The 21,096-nt window shown below is 50.0% G+C and overlaps 2 protein-coding genes across 7 annotated transcripts in view; one reads left to right on the forward strand and one right to left on the reverse strand.

Moving 5' to 3' along the window:
- The window catches only part of APLP2 (amyloid beta precursor like protein 2), a 63,611-nt gene extending 46,259 nt beyond the window's left edge, over nucleotides 1–17,352 (forward strand). For 2 of the 6 annotated variants that reach the window (XM_015103111.3, XM_015103113.3), the window contains 11 exons: nucleotides 364–494; nucleotides 1,371–1,445; nucleotides 2,752–2,910; nucleotides 3,571–3,699; nucleotides 6,853–6,952; nucleotides 8,319–8,471; nucleotides 9,836–9,871; nucleotides 12,378–12,463; nucleotides 13,371–13,445; nucleotides 13,932–14,087; nucleotides 15,925–17,352. In XM_015103111.3, the coding sequence (XP_014958597.2) occupies nucleotides 364–494; nucleotides 1,371–1,445; nucleotides 2,752–2,910; nucleotides 3,571–3,699; nucleotides 6,853–6,952; nucleotides 8,319–8,471; nucleotides 9,836–9,871; nucleotides 12,378–12,463; nucleotides 13,371–13,445; nucleotides 13,932–14,087; nucleotides 15,925–16,026 (1,202 nt within the window). In that variant the 3' untranslated portion in view covers nucleotides 16,027–17,352. The remainder of the gene's footprint in view (nucleotides 1–363; nucleotides 495–1,370; nucleotides 1,446–2,751; nucleotides 2,911–3,570; nucleotides 3,700–6,852; nucleotides 6,953–8,318; nucleotides 8,472–9,835; nucleotides 9,872–12,377; nucleotides 12,464–13,370; nucleotides 13,446–13,931; nucleotides 14,088–15,924) is intronic. The other 4 variants (XM_015103112.3, XM_015103114.3, XM_015103109.3 and 1 more) reach the window with 3 other exon arrangements.
- On the reverse strand, nucleotides 14,741–15,868 carry LOC114110150 (translation machinery-associated protein 7-like). The gene is made up of 2 exons (XM_042238419.2): nucleotides 15,816–15,868; nucleotides 14,741–15,545 (listed from the first exon to the last, which is right to left on the reverse strand). The coding sequence occupies exons 1-2, from the start codon at nucleotides 15,866–15,868 to the stop codon at nucleotides 15,260–15,262; spliced, it is 339 nt and encodes a 112-aa protein (XP_042094353.1). The 3' UTR covers nucleotides 14,741–15,259.
- Nucleotides 17,353–21,096: the final 3,744 nt, after the last annotated feature.

Here is a 21,096-nt window from a genome sequence, read left to right on the forward strand (position 1 = left end):
GCCGTCAGCCCTGTCTCTGGTCGGATGCACTCAGCGACCAGAAGGGTCGGTTGGGTAGTTAGTTTTAGGTTTTAATGTTTCAAGAACTGAGGGAGGGTAAGAAGTGTTCCCTTCTCTGCCCCTGAAGTCCCAAGTAGGTACCTCGCTGGTTCTGAAGGTACAGGGGGTGCAGATGGGCCTGGCGGCTGGATTTTGGGTAAGGAAGACCGGGCGGAGTCCCGCCAGATGGGCGCACCCCCTGCCGAGGTGGTGCCGTTCACACTGGTCCCTCCAGCAGGCCCAGCTGGGCTTCGTCCCCAAGCACCGTGCAGCTTCAGCATTGGGCTGGGCCCCGGAGAGAACCGTCCGGTCCTTCTGTTTCAGTCCCCCCAACTCCTCTGCCAACCAATGACGTCGACGTGTATTTCGAGACGTCCGCAGACGACAATGAGCACGCACGCTTCCAGAAGGCCAAGGAGCAGCTGGAAATCCGCCACCGCAACCGGATGGACAGGGTAAACCTCAGCCCCTTATCTTTGTGGTGTCAGGGCTTCGTAGTTGGAGCAAAGGGACACCACCTCCTCAGGTGAGGCGTGTGAGTGTGAGCGAGACTGTCCCCTGGATGGGACTGGTGCCCGCCCCTCCCCCAGCCCCATGATGGTGGAGTCCCCCCTCCCAGGGCTTTACTGCTCCACTCTGCCAGGGGGCACTTCCTGTCAACATTACGTTCTGCTTGTTTTTTAAAGTTTTTTATTTTTGAAGAAGGGAACTCTATATCAATATTGTAAGTAGAAAGCTAGTATCCTTTACCATTAGAAGAGGGTAACGATACTAACATACATTGAATGAAAGCAGGGTTAGAACATTCCGGCTAGATACTGTTGCCTGCTGAGGGTCTGAGTCTCTGGCTTTCTTTTCCTTAAAGGCGTTGGAAGGGTCAGAGTGCCAAGAGCACCACACGAGTGCAGCTTTCTCCTAGACTTACTCAGAATGGTTGAAAGAAAACTGAAAAGGGACTCTTTGCCAGATCTGGGCAGCAGCCTAACGTCTCCTGTGCTGGCTTGTGTGCTGGGAGAAACCTGTGACTGTTCTGAGAAGCAGGCGTTAGCCCTCCTCCCCTTTCTTGTCAGGAGACTGAGGCACAGAGTCTGGCAAATAACGCACTGAAGGTTATGGACGAGGCAGCCATGAGATGAGGCTCCCCTGGTGGGGGGGCACTGACGCCAGCCTGAAGCAGCCGCCCTGGGACAGACCTTGAGCTCCTGGGCACGTGGGCTGTGCGCTCCTTGTGTGCGTTCCCACATCATGTTCAGGGCCCCACAGTATTTTTAGAAAATGGGACCATTGTTCCAGAGATTATCTGGTCATAGTGGCTTTGACCTTTGTTCCAGGTGAAGAAGGAATGGGAAGAGGCTGAGCTTCAAGCAAAGAACCTCCCCAAAGCAGAGAGGCAGACTCTCATTCAGGTGAGATGTGTCCTCCAGGGAGGGGCCCCAGGCAGACCCTTCAGGATATGGTCAGAGCCAGACTCCCCACAAGGCAGACCCCCTCTTAGTTGAGAGCTCATGTCATAAGGAGGTCTTCGCCGCTTCGTTTTCCCTCCCAGTGGTGTTCTCTGGAGTTGCTCACCTGCCGTGGAGGGAAACCCAAACCCAGGGCAGAGCACACACACCTTTCACGCGCAGATGTAACCTCTGCTCAGCTGTGTTTACTCTCCTCTCCTGGCAAGTCCTCTGGCATCGTCCTTAGGCTGCGCCTTATTTTCTGCAGTAGTGAATGCTTTTTTTTTTTCCTTTGGCAGACTTAATTAAAGTCCAAGGCAGAAAATAGAGCTCTCTGATACCAGTTCATCTCTAACTTTGGATGTAAGAATGTAATCTTAGAACCTCAGCAGCTGCCTTCCCCTTGACTAGAGGAGGGCGTCGACAGGAATTGACAGGACCGATTTGGGACTCATGACACTGGTTGCTGTTTAAGTCAACTTGTGTTTATGTTTTGCCAGAATCTCTCTGCTCGTGATGTTGAATCACCTTTGCTTTTTCACCAGTAACCTAGAAAACCCACGAGTATGCCTTTATGCATAGCTAATGTACTCTTGGGCGGGGGGGTGGCGGTTCTCACCTCCCCAGCCTTAAATTCTGTCTGCAGACCAGGCCTGGCACCTGCAGGGAGCTTGCCCTTCACCACATGGTATGAATGGTCAGCATCGCCCGCCCTGGGGCTGGACTGTGTGTCGCAGCCTGTCCCCCATTGGTCTGTGGTTTGGGGCGCCTTGTTATGGTGTGGGAAAGACAGCCTTCCGTTTCTCACAGCACACATGGAGAGGCCAGGCCTGGGCTCTGCGTGCTGGGATTTCCATCCCTAGAGGTGCCGAGGAGCCTGCATGACACCCAGATTTATGTGCTCTGGTTAGATGGAGAAGTACAGTCAGCCCTTGAACAGAGGATCCCCCCCACACGTGGATGTTTTCAGTGGTAGGCATCACAGTAACGCTCCATCCATGACTGGCTGATCTGTGGATGCGGGACTGCACATAGGGAGGGCCGACTGTAAGTTAGTTACGTGGGATCTTTGACCAAGGAGGATTGGTGCCCTCAACCCCTGTGATGTTCAAGGTCACCTCTTAAGAACCCTCAGACCTGACCCCTGCTCCCCGCTGAGTCTGTGCCTCTTGCAGGGGCACTGGGCAGAGAGAGGCAGAATGGGGTCCGCCCCTGTGTGCGTGCACGCCCGCAGGGGCATGGATCCCATTTGGTTCCTTCTTTCTTTCAGCACTTCCAGGCCATGGTGAAGGCGCTGGAGAAGGAGGCAGCCAGCGAGAAGCAGCAGCTGGTGGAGACGCACCTGGCGCGTGTGGAGGCCATGCTCAACGACCGCCGCCGGGTGGCACTGGAGAACTACCTGGCAGCCCTGCAGTCCGACCCTCCACGGGTGAGCGCGCCCAGCCCTGAAGCCCAGGGTGGCCTGTGTGGGACCACTTCCGGCTCGGGGCCGCTGGCGTTGCCGATACAGCTTCCCCTGGAAAAGCAGAACCTCGGGGTGCTAGTCGGCAGTTCCCCAACTTTTGCATTTTTATAGTAGCCTTACTTCCAAAGAATAAAAACATGCCTCCCATGGATGAAGACTTTTGAACCAATTCTATTTTAAATCAGACAATGATCAAGTTTATATCACAGCTCTTCTCTGCCAATGTTGTTAGACTTGATCCGTCAGCTCTGACTTGCCTTGCTCTGGGAGGACAGGGTATTTGTCTGTATCCTCCTTAAGCAAGTGAGGTCAGTCCTGAGTATTTACAGCATCAGATGCTGAGCTCAGGAAACAGCATAGATTGGGCTAGAAGAGGAAGTGGGCTAGAGGTTCTGGGAAATACTATCTGTAGAGGAGCCTCTGTAACTGTGCAGCTTAGCTTTTGGTACCTTACTTAGAAAGGTAGCTTCTTACTGCCTGGTAACTGAAAGCTTTTAAAAGTACAGGTTTCATTCCTGTGCCTTGCTGAGGTTGACGTTCTCAGAGTGTTCTTAAAGCTTCATTTTCCTGCCTGTTTTTAGTTCTATAGTCTCTGGACGTGAAAACTCCCGTTCTGTCTTGCAGCCCCATCGCATCCTGCAGGCCTTGCGGCGCTACGTCCGCGCTGAGAACAAAGACCGCCTCCACACCCTCCGTCACTACCAGCACGTGCTGGCTGTCGACCCCGAGAAGGCGGCCCAGATGAGGTCCCAGGTACAGCAGACAGTGGGGAGACTGCTCTGGCCAGTTTTGCTTGTAAATAGTCCTTGGAGAATGACCTTTTATTTCCAGAGACAGTAGGTACAAAAGCTGGGTTTTGCACAGGTACAAATTTAAACATATGTATCCCATACTTTTTAATATTAAGTATGTTCTATTTAAATTGTTTCTGGAAGTTCAGAAATGGATAATTGTATTGACAAGATAAATCAATTTCTTTCAGTTTATTACTGGTTAAGGGTACCACCAGAATTAACATTTAAAATCTCTTTCTAGGCAAATATTGAGTTGTCCAGAAAGTTCATTTGGGTTTTTCCATAAGATGGTACAAAAACCTGAACGAATATTTTGGCCAACTTTATATACCAAGCACGTCTTAAAAACGGCACTGTCTTGCAGTTTCGCTGTTGTTTGGATGCCGTTAGGTCCCTTGTCTTGTCCCCTGCTGTGTCCCGCCAGTCTGTGCACTTGTCTGTAGGTTGAAAGCAGGTTGTTTCTGGACCTGCTTTCTCGTTCTGGGTTTGTCTGTATATGAGCTTGAGTTTTACTCTCTTGTGTTCATAGGAATGAAGTTGCCTACAAGACCGCTAGCTTCCTTTAAAACAGTTCGCCTGTTAGTTTTCCTAGAGGGTCTTGAAATGATATAAGTGGTCTTCCTCTATTACTTTCCGTATTCAAAATCCAGTGCTCTGCAGGCTGTGGGGACATGGCGTGCACAGGCTGGGGACCTGTCCCCTCCCGCCTCCTGTTGCTTGTGTGGTGTAACTGTGGGGGAACTTCTGGAGGCCCTGGGTGGTTCCCCCCCAGCCCCATGCTGCCTGGTTCTGCTCCCGTATCTGACGGCACAGTTGAATCTTTGTGTGCCCTTGAGCAGCTCACAGTTGTGTGGTGTTAGTTATGTGAGCTGTAAAGATGGAGAAGAATTGTCCTTTAACATATGAGCCCACCCTGGCAGCTGAGTGTTCAGCCAGTGAAAGAAATGGGGCTCCTAAAGAGTGGGAAGGACTGGTGGGCCTGGGGCCTCTCCTGGGCCTGGAGCTGAGGCTGTGTTTGAAGCTGGACAGGGTAGAAGAGGAGGAGGGAAGGCCAGCAGACCTTGGGCGGCTTCCAGAAAGCTCAGGCGGGGGAACTTGCATCCTGACAAGAGGTTAGAATTTTTCAGGTCTACTCGTTTGGTTTTTTTTTTAGTTTAATCACATTTTTTCTTTCTTTCTTTCTTTATTTTTTTTTTTTTTACGAAAACTAGACTATTGTGAAATATTTTACAGAGAAACAGCCTGTTTCATGTGGTTAGAGTAGCAGGACAGATGAGACCTCGCTCAGTGTGGTCAGTAAACTTTCGAGCCAGGAGGCAGGTGCCACACGAGTGAGGGCCCCGGGAGGCGGAGCATCTTCTTAGAGCATCTCTGCTGCGTGCTGTTTACTGTCTGCTCAAAGCCCTTAATTCTAGGGCAGCTCAGCCCCCAGATTACACCAGCCTGTGCCTGTTCCCTGTCATGTTATGTAAACTCTAGAAAACCCCGAACACGCTGAGCCTCTTAGATCATGTGCACGTTGGTTTGAGGCATAGCTGATGGGCTGCTGCCCCCTCACTCTGCAGCTCCAGGGGGTCCTCCATAAACCCTGACGCCCAGTGTCCCGGCCTGCGGATGGTCTTGTCCTCGTGGAAACCATCCTCTGACTGCGACAGTGTCACCACTGCTGAGACCAGACCAGGCAGCTGATGGTTCCCCTTCCATTTGCATTTTTTCTCTAAGGCACTCAACTCAACTCTGGTGCTTTCCCATCAATTTACTTGATTGAAAGTATGGCAAGTGTAAAATTAAATTGCTTTCATCCTTGCTTTTAAAGGTCAGAGAGACATCAATCTACAATAAAAGCCTCTTTCCATTTAACTTCAGTTTGCATTTTGACCCTTCACGTTAATGGCTTCAAGCCCACATAATTAATCCATTGGCCCAGAGCGCCCTCTTGAGGAGCAGCTTGGTGGCTGCAGGTGTAACTGGTGGGATTAGCCTTCTTGAGGACCTTGTGTGGTCTGTGGCCACCTGCCTCACACTCACTGTGTCACAGGGGCGGAGGTAGCCCAAATCTTATTTCCACCATAGTAAAGTAGCTCAGTCATGTCCGACTCTTCACGACCCCATGAACTGTAGCCTACTAGGCTCCTCTGTCCATGAGATTTTCCAGGCAAGAGTACTGGAGTGGGCTGCCATTTCCTTCTCCACTTCCACCATAAAAAGCTCTGAAATTCAGGGACCACTTTAATGACCTTTTTCCCCTCTTTTTTTTGGATGAACTACTTTGGAACTTTTGCATTCAGAAAAGAAATGAGCATGGAAGACATGGTAGATATGTCTTTCTTATCACTCATTAAATCAGGTTTGTTTATACCTCAGTGTGAAGGTTTGGAGGCATAGCTTGTTTAGTTAAAGTGAAGTTTTAGTCACTCAGTCATGTCTGACTCTTTGTGACCTCATGGACTCAAACCTACCAGGCTCCTCTATCCATGGGATTTCCCAGGCAAGAATATTGGAGTGGGTTGCTGTTTCCTCCTCCAGGGGGATTTTCCTGACCCAGGGATCGAGCCTGTCTCCTGCATGGTGGGCGGATTCTTTACCACCTGAGCCACCAGGGAAGCCCTGTTTAGTTAAACAGGAATCACCTGTTCTCTTGCTTACAGTGAGAGTCATTTCAAGCAGCTGCTTCACTAAGCACAATCCATGAACGGTCCCACCCTGCAAATCTACTTTTTAAGCAGTGATTTCATTCTTTCAGTCTGGCCAGTGGTAAAAACTGACCAACTGGTTTCCTCTTTCACTCAGAAAAACCTTCCTGAGTGTCTGACATTGTGCAAATTAGGGTTCTTTTTTTTTTTTTTTTAAACAATACTGTCGGGTAATGACATCTTTAAAAGTTTCCCTTAACTTGGAGCACTCTGTGTGGGTGAATCCTTAAGTTACTGAGGGTCAATACCACACGTTCTTGCACCGCAGTGGTCAATGAATATGGGGGGGGGCAAGTCCTACTGCCCCTCTGACCAGCTGCTTTGCTGGAGAACACAGGCCTTTGTAGAGCGTGTGGGTGTCCGACAGGCCCGGCTATTCTGGTGACAAAGCCTCTCCCCGACCTCGTACTCTCTCCCAGGTGATGACACATCTCCATGTGATTGAAGAACGGCGGAACCAGAGCCTCTCCCTGCTCTACAAAGTCCCATATGTGGCCCAAGAGATCCAAGAGGAAATCGGTGGGTGCCAGCTGTGGGCATCAAAGTCAGACTGTGCCGGATTAGAGAAAGGAGGCTGGGCGTTGATGCGCACAGGCTCACATGGTCAAGTCCTGGGCTGGCAGCCACAGAGCCTTGAGTTTCACTGACCTTGACTCTTGTTACCGGAAGAGAAATCTAGGGTGTGAAATTGCAAGGGACTGGACATGCACCCTCTTAACCCTCCCCTCTGTAATTGCTGGTATATTTCAAGGCACCTGTTCACACCATTCTCACTTCCTCTCCCTCTTCGGGTCTTTTCCTCCATTTATTCAACAAATGTTTGTTGTGTTTCCTGTGCGTCACAGAGACAGACCTCCGGGAACTCACATTGTAGGAGGAGAGGACAGGAAGATGAGTGTCCGTGGGGGGTGTGTCCTGTGCTGGAGGTGGAAGAGTGGGCTGGGGAGGTGCCTGGTGGTCAGGCTGCCTTGGGGCAGGGGTGGGTGGAGTGAGGCGGGGCGGTCGAGTGATGAGGAGGAACCCTCCCTGCAGAGACCCCCAGCAGGAACACAGCAAGCACAGGAAGTGACGACCGCAGAGCCTGAAGTTGAGAGATTTTAGCAAAATCAAGGAGTTTGGATTTTATTCTGGGATAACAGAAAGTCTCTCAAGGGTTTTAAACAAGCGAGTGACTATATCTGGATTATGCTTTTTTAAAACAATGTGAATTTTTAAAAAATTACAGGTTGCTGTGTCGAGGATTGATGAAAATTGGAAGTCACCAGAAAGTAGTTGTAAAAATCCAAAGGAGAGGGGCTGGCTGAGTGCCCTGAGATAGGAATGGGAGGAGCTGGAGGGGTGGGTGGACTTGAAGGGTACCTTTCAGAGGAAGGGTGAACAGGATGTGCTGATGGGGTGGGTGGGGCAGGGGGTGAGGGGAAGAAAAGCACTGGATATGCCCTGGTTCTCATTGTGAGCAGCTAAGTGGGTGGTGGGGCAAAATAGTGCCGAGGTACAGCGTAGTCTTCACTTGTTCAAATGGAAACTGCCCTTGGACAGGAAGTGGTCGGCTATCAGGTAGATGAGCCAGGTCTCCGGGCTATAGGTGCAAGACACAGATATGGGGGTCATGATCCGTGGATGGTATTTACGTTGTGTCATTGGAGGAAACCAGAGTGAATTGCTAGAGGAGAGAGGGGTGCTTAGGAACAAGCCCTGGGGTCCCCAGTGTTGGGGTTCTGCAGTCTACAGAGGTGTACCCTCAGGTGAGAGGCCTGAATTGTGAACTGCTGAGACTCCGTTAAGCAGAGCTCCCATCCAACCAGATTAGTCCCGTTCGGGCTGTCCTGTGCCAGGAAACAGTATCCTTCTGAAAACATGGCTCCTGGGCGTCTGTCTTTGTCAGATGAACTGCTTCAAGAACAGCGAGCCGACATGGACCAGTTCAGCTCCTCCTTCTCAGAAACCCCCGTGGACGTGCGGGTGAGCTCGGAAGAGAGCGACGAGATCCCACCATTCCACTCCCTCCATCCCTTCCCATCCGTGCCTGAGAACGAAGGTGCGTATGTGCAACAGGCCAGCCCGGCAGCGGGACCAAGGGCAGGGAGGGACACGGTTAGCAAATGGAAGTTAGATGAAGGGAGGGGTGGGGGTGTCGGGGGGCTGTGTTCCCTGTGCGGCTCGGGCAGGCCAGGGGATGGGGTCCGCCAGGCACCTTCCAAGTGGGGCACCTTCAGAACCTCGGAAGTTTGTGGTGTTTCTCCCTTGTATAGACCAAAGCCTAAAGCCCTCTGTTTGTCCTTGGCTACCAGCTGCGTCCAGCGTGTGAGGCCTAGATGTGGAGGCCCCTTTGCAGCTTAAATAGCACTCCGGTGTCCTAGGCTGTCCTTGCCTTTTCCTCACGGTCTTGGGAAGTAGGCGATGGGAGGCTCCCTGCTGCTTCCCGGGTCTGTACTGTGCTCTCAGAGCCACGAGTCTGTACCAGAAATAAACAGGCTGCTGGTCCCAGGCCCCGAGGCCAGGGTGTGCAGTCAGCTTCCATTTATTTGTCTGCCCCTGTCGCGGCTGATGGCGGTGATGATAAAAACAGTGGCCACCGCTGTCCAGGCCTCCACACACTCCAGCCTCTGTATGTGGATGCTTTCCTATATATTGTCTTCCCCAACATAACGCTCTCAGGAAGGGCCTGGGAGTGTTCCTGTTTGGGTATCCAGGGTGTAAGAGGGTCAGTGTCTGCCTGGGGTCACACAGCTTATAGGTGGGAAGGAAGGACTGGAGCCTGAGTTGAGGCAGTCCTGAGTCCTGGGCCCAGATCCCATGATGCTGCCACAGAGGCCCAAGAAAGAGGCCTCCAGACCCCAACACAGGTGTCTTCCTTCTAAACCAACTGTCTCAGAGGTGCCGACTCAGAACCGCTCAGCGTCTGATAGTACAAGAGAATCCAAGGAAGGAGCTGGACAAAGAGGTGCCGCCTCCCTCCCCAGCCGTTCCCTCACAGACCCCCACCCTTGCACCCTTGCAGGGCTGTGAGGGTCCCTGCTTCATAGCTTGTTACTGGCGGGAGCATCTTAGATGTTTGTGAACTAGGACCTTGTCTCCTTGGAAAACCACGATGAGGAATAACTTGTGTTTCTGTTACTTTCTCAGGAAGGTAACTTGGGGCTAAGCTAAATGATTTAGAAATCTCACAGAAGCCCTCCCGAGAGACCCAAGACCACCTGCCTTTTTCCCCTCCCCTCCAGTCTTGCTGTAGCTCTCACGATGCTGTTTGCTTATGGGGAAGTGCAGGCCCCTTTTGTAAGGAAGCATGATTTTCGTTTGTGTTACAGAGAAGGTCTAAGGTAGGAATTTTGAAAGAAGGCATTTTTTTTTCCTTAATCTCCTCTTGTGCTGTTTTGTTTTTGTTGCTTTCCTTTCTGCTAGACTCTCAGCCGGAGTTGTACCGCCCAGTGAAGAAAGGTTGGTTTGTCATAGATGTTCCCTCTAAGGAACATTCCCTTCATTTGCCCAGAAGTTTCATGCTCTGCTTCATCCCATCATCAACTTCTTCCACCTCATCCCTTCAGATGTGGCTGTGAGGGGAGCCAGTGCCGCCATACCTCCGGCACCTGAGTACTGAGCAACCAAAGCAGACTCTTCATAAACCCTTTTAATCTGGGTGGACTTTGAAAGTATATCCAGTTTAAACGGGTTGGTTGCCAGTTGCTGGCATAAGTAAAACCACACTTGTGGCCAGGTGGAGAGTCATTTTATTTTCCCTCTCTTTCTCTGCCGCTCCCGCTTACATCTGTTTCCTTTCTTCTTAGCTGTCCCTTGCTTTTTGTCCATGCCCAGGTGTGTCTGTTTGCAGCTGTCTCATGTCCCCTGAGAGGTAGCGTCCCTTAGGACATAGTAGAAGCTGATGGATGAAACAGGTGGAGACAAGTGAACTCCTGATGTAATAAGTGTCCAGTTTTCAAAGTTGACTCGTTGCATGCTTGCAACCTTAACCCTGTGTAACCCACTGCACACACTGGAGGCAGCGGTCTTAACTTTCTTTTCTAGATAAGGCAGTTGAAGAAGCGTCAACTTCCATGAGTTAAGTCATGAGCTTAAGAAGTAGAGCCGCCAGAATTTGAACCTGGCTTCCTCAGTCTTCCAAGCCCACGGTGCTTCTATTTCCTGAAATGCAGTGTGGCTGCGGCATTTCTGGGTGGGTGGGTGGCACAGCCTCCAGAGTCTCTGTGAACAAGGACACACAAACTGACTGCTGTGTGCTGTGCCCTGGCTGAAGGATTGGAGGTGTGGTGTATGTGTTGTTTTTCAGAATACAAGGGTGTGTGAGCTTGGTTTTATTCCCTTGGATATTCCTCTCCGTCACTGGAGGACATTCTTCTGAGCAGCGCATGTTTAGATGACGAATTTTCTAAAAGTCTAACTGGCTTTCACCTCTATGCTTCAGCTGTTATTCATTGGAATAGTTTAAACGTTAACTTTTGGTCTCTTAACGTCTCCTGATTATTCATTCTAACTAACCAAAGTGGTTTGGGTCGGCATTTAAGAAACGCATGGGTTATACCACCAAAAAAAGTGTTAGGACGGTCTGCACACTGGCAGTAGGGCTTTGAGTCCATTGGTTCAGTGCCACGCTTTTCAAATAGGATCCTGCCCTTAGGACCTTTGAAATTCTGACGAGAGAGAGAGAGAGGGATGGGAGGAGCAGTTTGAATTGATTGGGCTTGGTCATGAGCATCTGTACGCTGAAATACAGCCTTACTATTCCATTGACGTTCTGAGGCTACAGAAGCCAGCCCTGCTTTAACTCGCCCTCGAATCACGTTGTGAGGCTCTTTTAAAATGAAAGCTTTGGGGGAAAAAGCTGCCTGGTTTCTGGCTGCACTGTAATGAGTGAAGTGTCAGCTGGCTGGGGGTTCAAAAGCTGCAGTGTAGTGACTGGAGGCTCTGAGTCCAGCCCAAGTCTGGCTGTGAGCTGGAGAGCTTTGCTGCGGCCAGGCCTCTAGCAGCCCATGGATTGTGGATACCCATATTGGCATCTGACTCGCCTGCCATGGTGGCCTTAGAATGCCAAGTATGTTGCCAGGTTGACCTATTTGTAAAAGGTTCAGGTCACAGGCATCTGTATAGCACTGTGTTTGTTATTATTAACACGACCCTCAATGCTGGAAGTCACATGCTTCGGAGCGAAAACTAGAAGATTGCCTCTTACTCTTCCTCTTGTTGTCGTTCGGAGTGCCACGCACAGGCGACGCTGGCTCAGGCGATGTCTGACCTTGACAAGAGGACAGTTGACATTCTTGCTCTGTTTCTGGAGAGGTGCTGTCCAGCCTGGTGTTAGAATTATCCCTGTGTAGGGAATGCCTCCTTCCTGTTCAGGGTGTGATGGTCTGATCCAGGCCTGGGAGGGTTACAACGTAGTGAGAGACAGAACAAGGCCAGTCATCACGCACAGTGACTTTTAAGTACCATGACCTGGGAATGTCTCCCCAAAAGATCTGCAGCTTGAAGGACAGATGGGCAGGTACAAGGGAAGGGAGGGCATTTCAGCAGAAAGATGGTGCTCGAGGTGGGCGTGCAGGGGTGACAGTTCTTCCATTCGGAGCCCCGATGACAAAGGAGCAAGTGGGGGTAGTAGGTGCTTGGTGATATCACAGAGGGGTCGACGGTTTTTCGGTGCTGGAAGGCCTTTAGACCCAGTTTGTATTTGTAGTTCAAGCCGCGTTCTCTCCTGAAGGCTTACACAGTGAGCACCGCATCCTCTTCCTGTCCCATGACACCCATTGGTCCTGTGTCCCTCATCCCTGTGGAGTATGGCGCATCCTCCAGGATGGGAGGAAGTAGCACATCGAGAGCCGGGGGTGGGGGCATGCCCTGGGGGCTCCTGACCCTCAGGAGGGAGTCTGCCACTTCTGTGAGGCGGGCATGAGCTCAGCCCACCTTGGGAGACAGCTGCGCTCTCTGCACTCAGGATCTGCATTGGGAGAGCAGGATGGAGGACTGATCGGGGCCGAGGAGAAAGTGATCAACAGCAAGAAGAAAGTGGATGAAAACATGGTGAGCCACTTCTCCCTCCTCCGTCTCCGAGTTAACTTTGAGAACGATTGGACGCTCCCTCACTGGACCCCGACATGTCCGTGCCCACAGGGGAGCACAGGCTGGGCTCCCACTGCCCCCGCAGTCGGGCTCTGTTCTTCGGCATCTGAGTATGAGACGGAGCAACTCTTTCAGCCGTAGCTCATCTCTTGCTATATAGTGGAAAGTAATATTTGCAACTAAGTGAGTGAGTGAAGTCGCTCAGTCGTGTCCGACTCTTTGCGACCCCGTGGACTGTAGCCCACCAGGCTCCTCTGTCCATGGGATTCTCCAGGCAAGGATACTGGAGTGGGTTGCCATTTCCTTCTCCAGGGGATCTTCCCAACCCAGGGATCGAACCCAGGTCTCCTGCATTGCAGGCAGACGCTTTAACCTTTGAGCCACCAGGTATGCAACTAAGGGTATGAACAAATGTGAGAGGCTGTTTCTAATGAGTAGATATAGTAACTTGAAGTGGAATAGAGTCACATTTGGTTCTTAAGCTGCCTGAGGTTTATACCTCCTGCTAATTATTTTTCTAGCATGTTTATCACTTAATGTTTCTAGATTATCCTTAACTGAGTTTGGTATTTAAACATGGCTGCTGGATAATCTGTCCTGAAATATCTCCGTGATGGTCACTTATAGGAAAAGGCAGGTGACAGCCCTTAAAAGGCAACTGCTGTACAGGAATTCTGCACGCACACCTGGCCCTTTGTTAAGGGGTTTGGTGAGTGGACCTAGGCGAACGTGGCCAAACTGATGGGTTACTGGGTGTCTGTCCAGTGTCTGTTTCCCTCCACCAAATGGTATGTGGAGCAGCAAAGTAGTTGTCTATGTGCTAAACTTTGCCTCCCACTCATTTGGTGACATTTTCCCACTGTTCCAGGTCATTGATGAGACCCTGGACGTGAAGGAAATGATTTTCAACTCTGAGAGAGTTGGAGGCCTTGAGGAAGAACCGGTATGTGTTTTGCTCCAAAGCCTGATGGCAGGTCTCAGGTCAGCCTTGGCTGTTTTCTCTCCCGCCCTCTCAGTTCAGGGGGAAGATGGAGCAGCACCTGCTGTCTAGTTATCAAGGTCCCTCGTCCCCTATTTTCCTGTACTTTCAGATAAGAAAGATTAGCATCCCCATGAAGGGAAAGGAAGGGTTTCCCTGATAGCTCAGTTGGTAAAGAATCCACCTGCAATGCAGGAGACCCCAGTTCAGTTCCTGGGTCAGGAAGATCTGCTGGAGAAGGGATAGGCTACCCACTCCAATATTCTTGAGCTTCTCTTGTTGCTCAGCTGGTAAAGAATCAGCCTGCAAAGCGGGAGACCTGGGTTTGTCCCTGGAGGGAAAGGATGGGGGCCCTCCCCACCTGGATAACCACTTGGACAGCAGGGTCCTGGCGCCCCTACGGGCTTGTTGTCTCTCACACCCTGTGGCCTGTCTGTTCTGTTGCTTCAGGAGTCTGTAGGGCCTCTGCGGGAAGACTTCAGCCTGAGCAGCAGTGCCCTCATCGGCCTGCTGGTCGTCGCAGTGGCCATCGCCACCATCATCGTCATCAGCCTAGTGATGCTGAGGAGGAGGCAGTACGGCAGCATCAGCCATGGCATCGTGGAGGTGAGCCGTCAATGAGCTGGACAGGACCCGAGCATCAGCTTAATCGCTGTGTTATTGGCTCCCATCTTGGAAGTCAGCCCCTGCTGAATTAAGCTGATCCAGTCACAAGGGCTGCCACCAACATTTAACATTAATTTGGGCTTTGACTGTGAATGTGAGGAAGTCGTAAGAGCATTTGATGCTGAGAAAATGGTTTTCTCATATTGTTTCCTTAGTGTTTCCCTTTTTTTTTTCAGGTGTGTTAGATGTTTGAGAATGAAGGACTGCTAATACTGTTTTTTTTTTTTAACTTTTTAATATCTATTAATAGTTGGGTTCTTTTGACTTGTTTTCTAAGGAGCAAACCAGGTAGGTATACAACAGATCAGGTAACAATGGCTATGTGAGTGAACTGAATCTTAAAAATATGAAAGAGGAATAGCACTCTTATTTTTCAATAGGGGAAAAAAAGCAGCAGAAAATTCAGAAAGAGCCAGACCAGATTGTTTTCTGACCCATCTTTTGCTCATTTGTATTCAGAAATGTTTACTTAGCACTAGTTTTTAGTGGGCGGTGGGAATGCCCACGGTGTCTTGATTCCAGAAAATGAATATGGTAAGGAATAGAATGTGCTTAGGAAAATTAGTCCAAATGTACTTAGTTATCTGGTTTCACCTCCTCCTGGACACTGAACAGGTGGTAGGATTCCGGAGCTGGAGGAGTCCTGAGGCCATCCGGTCTTGCTGCTGGCCTGGCTCGCCCTGGCCCAGGCCGCCCCTTGTAGACACGACAGAGCAGAGACTTGCTATAGATTCAGCTCACCGTTCCCTCCAACATGGACTCTAGGTTTCAGGAGGCTGGCCTCTCTGACCCTCTTTTATTTTATTATTATTATTTTTTTTATAAAAAAGCTTTTGGGGAGGGAGGTGGGAGGGGGGTTTCAGGATTGGGAACTCATGTACACCCGTGGTGGATTCATGTTGATGTATGGCAAAACCAATACAGTATTGTAAAGTAAAATATAAAAAAACAAATAAATAAATAAATAGAAAAAAAACCTTTTAAATGTACAAAAAGTTCCAGGACAGTACTTCATCCTACCTAGAGGTGTAGCAGCCGCTACGGCAGGGAACGTGGATGTCTGCACAGGAATGGAACTAAAGGTCATCACCACCTTGGACACAAGGAGCAGCTTACTGTTTGCCAGATTCCTTAATTCCACCTGTGGTCAGGGGTCCTTTCCCCATGCCCTTCCCTTTTAGCCCTTCGAATCTCTTCTGCTCCTCCTGTTTATGCTTGAACGCCTTACCCTCCTCGTCCATCTCCTTGGCTTGCTTCTCGGGCGGCTTCAGGGGCTTCTTGCCACCTTCGCAGCCCGACGTGGCGCCTGCCGCCCCTTCCCCAGACCCTGCCACTGGAAGCGGAACTCTCCGTCCCAGCTCCTGCGCCGATACCGCCCCTGGTTTTCTTTTCTCATTTCTTTAGCTTCGTCGGATCTTAGTTGCCAAACCTGGGGTCTTCACTGGGGCATGCGGGATCTGTCGTTGCAACACAAGGGCTCTCACTGGGGCGTGAGGGCTCAGTAGTTGCATCATATGTGCGTCATTGCTACACGGCATGTGGGATCTTAATTTCCCAACCAGGGATCAAACCTGTATCCCCGTGTTGCAAGGCAGATTCTTAACCGCTGGACCACCAGGGAGGCCCCCTGACCCTCTTCTTTTCTTTCTTCTCCTCCTGGGTCCTCACCGCCTGCTCTTGGCTGGTCCGCCCCCGTGGTCCCCGGGGATCGCACAGTTCATGTCTTCTGGCACATTCTCCTACGTTCACACAGTGACTGCTGTCTTTGTTCCTCCAGGTTGACCCGATGCTCACCCCAGAAGAGCGTCACCTGAGCAAGATGCAGAACCATGGCTACGAAAACCCAACCTACAAATACCTGGAGCAGATGCAGATTTAAGCGGGGGAAGCGCAGCGCCGGTGGAGGGAGGTTGGGCGGGCAGCAGACGTCCAGAGGTCTGGATGGGCGATGGACCGACAGTGACTTCCAGAGGAGTTCCTCGACACTCAGATCTCCTGGAGCATTAAGACTATAAAGTACTACTGTAGAGTCGCAATTTCCATTCTTTTAAATGGGCAAAAAAATGTTAATATAACAATATATGATATATAAACCTTAAATGAACAAATGATCTATTGCAGATATTTGACGGATGTAGTTTTCTTTTTTTAAATTAATCAGGAATCTCACTTCTATTGTATCGTCTCACACATGTTCTCTATTGAAACGGAAAATTTTGATTGTCAACGATAGACTGAACATGCTACATGCGGGCTGTTTGTTCCAGCTGCACTGTGTAAACCAACTCTTTAAGGCTCATTGTCCTGGTTTTTATTTAAAAAAAAAAAAAGGAAGAAGAGGAGGCAGTATTACCTTTAAATGGGCTTTCAGAAAGTTGCTGAGAAAGCCGAATCAGGAGCTGTAATTATTGGTCCTTAAAGTACATCACCATCCCCTCTGAAAATGCCTTTGAAGGACCCTTTCTTGGAGATCTGGTGCTCCCACCGCTGGGTACCAGGGTGTCTTCACACGAGTCCTGTCACCAGAGAGGTGCTCAGAGCAAGCATTTGCGCTTCAGCATCTCTCAGCGAGCCTGTGTGTGCAGAGCAGGCCCACTGCTGCGCTCCTTCTCAATCCAGTTCTTCCACAGAAATTAGCCTGTCGTTGGTACCCGGTGACCTTCCTCTGTCTGCTGTTGACTCACCGTAGCTTCTAACCACGCACGTCCTTCCCAAGTGATGTCTAGATGTGCAGTTTTCCTCTTTGGGTAATTCCTGGCCCTCCCTGGCCAAGGCACTGGTCCGCACCATCCACTGGGAGAAGACGGCAGGAGGAGACAGCCAGCAGCTCGGGGAGAACCAGGGAGGTGTGCTTTTCTGTGGAAGGTGGATGTTCCAAGCTGTACACGAAATGACCTGTAGACCCCATGGAAGCTCTGAAAGTTTTGTTTCGTTCACATGAGTCTCTGTGATGCTTGTGTAGTTGATGTTGCTGCTCACAGCTGCTTCTTTTCCTTTTTTTTTTTTTTTTAAATTCAGAAGGTTCTGGTAACCTGTGGTGTATCTTTTTTTCTATTTCCCTGTGATGTTTTTTTTCTTCTTCCTCCCCTTTACCCATCCATGTTTCTTCCCACTATGCACAGATAAGCTTCACCTAAAAACTCCTTAATCTGATCTGTGGAGAATGTACAGAGTTTAAACACATCAATAAATACTTTAACTTCCACCAGGACTCCGTGTGTCATTGGCCTGGCGTTACTTGTGGTGACGGCTTCAACCCTCCACCCCGGAGAGTGGGTGGCTTCCTTTTCTGGAGGGTCACTGACCACTTGGCGGAGGCAGGAATTGGTCCAGCAGGCTGGACTCATGAGCTTGAATTGCATTTTTCATTTTAAAAAGAGGAAAAGTTCCTTCAACCTCAAAGCTTACGACATTTTTGATCTCAGAGAAATAGTCTTTCATTATTTCTGTAATGATTTCCTCCACTGTATTTTATGTTTTCTAAAACTGTTAACTGGTTAAACCTCGAATTGCTCCTTTTTCTTTATAGTCTGTAATCTGGGTGATTCCTTTGCGTATCTTCACCTTTCTAGTGAGTTTTGTAATTATGTTTTTAAATTCATAAGAACTTGCGTCATTGCTCTGTCTCCCTTTCTTCCTTGCGCTACATGAGGAATGTTTGATCCCTGGTGTCATGTGGGATCTTAGTCCCCCTGTCAGGGGTCAGAACCTGTGCCCCTTGCAGTGTCTCAACCACCAGACCGCCTGCGAATTCCCTGCTGGCTTGATCTTAATAGTTCTTATAACATATCTTCTTTTTATGAGGACAAATCCATCTGAGTTTGTGCAGTAGAATTTTTATAAAGTATTCTTCCTTCTCTAACTTGCCTGTTTCCTTTTATTATTTTTTGTTTGTTTTTTAATTTTTACAATGTTGTTTCGGTTTTGGCCATACTGCGATGCGAATCAGCCGTTAATTACACACATACTCCCTCCCTTTTGAGCCTTCCTGCCTTCCCCCCATCCCACCCCTGTAGATCATCACAGAGTGGCAGGCTAGGCTCCAGTGTTACATAGCAACTTACCCCCAGCTGTTTGTCTGACACATGATAGTGTATGTTGATGGTACTTTCTTCATTCGTCCACTGACTCACTCCCGCACTGCGTCCTCAAGTCCGTCCTCTGCATCTGTGTCTCCATTCCTTGCCTGCAAAAGGTTCATCAGTACCACTTATCTAGATTCCATACATATGCGTTAATATACTGTATTTATCTGACTTACTTCGCTCTGTAACAGGCTCGAGGTTCATCCGCCTCACTAGAACCAAGACTCAAATTCATTCTGTGTTTTATGTCAGAGTAATACTCCGTTGTATATATGTACCCCAATTTCTTTATCAATTTGTCAGTGAACATCTAGCTTGCTTCCCTCTGGCTATTGTAAATGGTGCTGCAATGAGTGTGGGGATATGTGTCTTTTAAAATTGTGTTCTCAGGGTGTGTACCCAGTAGTGGGGTTTCTGGGTCATATGGTAGATTTATTCCCAGTGTTTTAAGGGATCTCATACTGTCCTCCATATGCCTATTTCCTCTTGACTGCCTTTGAAAGTGAAAGTGTTAGTCACTCAGTCATGTCCAACTCTTTGTGGCCCCATGGACTGTAGCCCACCAGACTTCTCTGTCCATAGAATTCTCCAGGCAAGAATACTGGGGTGGGTTGCCGATCCTTTCAGGGGATCTTCCCTAATCCCAGCGTGGAACCCAGGTCTCCCGTATTGCAGGTAGATTCTTTACCATCTGAATTCCCATAAATGTGTAGTGATCATTTGATCAAACGTGAGAACTACATGATTAGCTAAAAGAAATAAATAAGAAAGTGAAGGGTTTGGTGCAACAAAATAGAATTGTTTATTAACATGAGACTTTTCTCGATCCTGGCGACAGTGAGTAGAGCTTGGGGCTGAATTTTTAAGAAAGGTTTGCAGCCTTCATTTCTGAGTTTCTTAAATAACCTGCCACTAGCAGGCACTGTTTTCTCATTGAAGGAGATTTGTTTACTCAACACCTGCTCTCAGTGCGTTGTGCCCTGGGGTAATTTTCACTGTGATGGAAGTCTTTCTGCTTGTGAGTAACTTAAGGGGCTGATCTCAGCAGTCCTCACCCTAGTGGAGTGTGATGCAGCTTACATATATGGTGCTGTCGTGATCCCACTGCGTGTCCATGTGTGCACAGACATGGTGTATGCATGTTCTTTAGATACTGGAATTGGGGGCATGCGTTTTATGAGCCTCTGGCCAGGAAATGCCTTGGGGCAAACCAGTTGAACCGGCTGGTTCTTTGTTGCCATCAGCAGCTCCCCATCTGCCCCTCCCTCCTGCACTGACCTCACAACTCGCTGCCAGGAAGTTGGGAAAATAGAAACTTCATTTCTTTGAAGCCAGTGTCTCCAAGTTCTGAAGGGTGTCTTCAGTTGGCCCTCTGCAATACCAGCGGGGATGTGTGGGTCTGCATTCATTAGGATTCCCTCCCAAATCTAACAGACCAGCTTCGCTTGGGTCAGCGCCTGCCATCTGCCAGCTGCTTTGAATGCGTTGCCTCATTTTATTGTCTGGGCTTCACAGGGGGCTATTGTCTTACACAGAGAGGTGAGGAATGACACCCCCTGCCCAGGGGATGTCGGTCCTGGGAAACGGGGGGCTGGAGTCACCCCACATGCAGCGCTTGTCAGCCAGGGCTTGTCCAGCTCACCAGTTCTTAGCCCCAGGGTCCATCACCCACGCCCCTGTTGACAGTGTGACTCAGACACGCGGCAGGGGGCGCTGGTGAAACAGCAGTGGGTTCCGACCCCCCCCCCGAGGGCGTCGGTACAGAGGGAGCTGAGGGTGGATCTGAATGTCCTGGCAACGAGGCTCCCGTGTCCTCCTCACCCTAGAATGATGGAGAACGCTAGATGTGTAGAAGCTCTGTGGAGATTAAAGTTTTTTAATTTTGAAAGGAAATTTGGACGTCCCTGGTGGTCCAGTGCTCCCAAAGCTGGGGCCTGGGTTCAATCCCTGGTCAGGAAACCAGATCCCACCTGGTGTGACTAAGACCTGGTGCAGTGGAATAAGTAAGTAAATTAAAAAAAAAAAAAAAAGGAAGCATATGTAAGGCAGCCGTATCTAAGCCAACTCCACTCCGCTCCCTGGCGGCACCTTCCCTGATGCCGTCCTGGGAGAAACTCGCTCTTCTCCCGGTTTCTGCAGGTGACTCAGCCTTGCCTCTGGGGAATGGGGCCCCACCTCCTCCTGGTGGCCTCCGGCGCCCGAAGCTCCTGCGGACTTTGGCTCAAGGTCCTCCTACCTCCTGTGTCTGCTCTCAGTGACAATCGGAACCTGGCAGTCAGGTCTGAGCCAGCCCAGGTGTCCCAGTAACTCTGGTATCAGTTGCCGCGACACTGATTTCTCTGACATGAGAGAGAGGTTGGGACGTGATGAGTTGCTCAAATTTGGGGAGGCCCCGGGGTCCCCTCCAAAGGAACATACGGCCTTACATGACTGTTAGAAGTGGACTCTTGAGAGAAGGAACTGGAAGGCCCCGTGGCTTCCCCGTCCCACCCTCGTTTCACAGCTGACACATGGCCACCAGCTCACACGCTCCTGCACAGAGCCAAAGTCTGTGGGGTATGCAGTAATTTTCTGGGGCAAAGGGTGAAGTGGTCCTTGTAAAAGAGGGCCCGCTGGCACCATGCCCTCTTAGCTGCAGTGAACAAGGGGAAATGGTGTCTCTCCTGACCTCTGGGCACTGGGTCCAGCAGACCTTTACAACCAGCACAGCTGTGCCTTCCTGAGGGGCGTGGTCCAGGTATCCAGAGGAGGGGACAGGACTTGACCAAACAGAACGCATTTTTCTAGCATCCTTGAAATGGATGAAGCATGGCTTCTTGATCAATCTCCAGAAGTTCTCGGCCGACTTAACCCAGGTCTGACTG

Source organism: Ovis aries, chromosome 21 (assembly GCF_016772045.2).
Source record: "Ovis aries strain OAR_USU_Benz2616 breed Rambouillet chromosome 21, ARS-UI_Ramb_v3.0, whole genome shotgun sequence".
Classification (NCBI taxonomy): Eukaryota; Metazoa; Chordata; class Mammalia; order Artiodactyla; family Bovidae; genus Ovis; species Ovis aries.

Coding starts and splice junctions, on each gene's coding strand:
- LOC114110150 (XM_042238419.2), bottom strand. CDS start 15,868: ATGAACTGTGCGATCCCCGGGGACCACGGGGGCGGACCAGCCAAGAGC. Junction 15,546..15,815: donor GGACCAGCCAAGAGCAGGCG/GTGAGGACCCAG, acceptor ACGAAGCTAAAG/AAATGAGAAAAGAAAACCAG.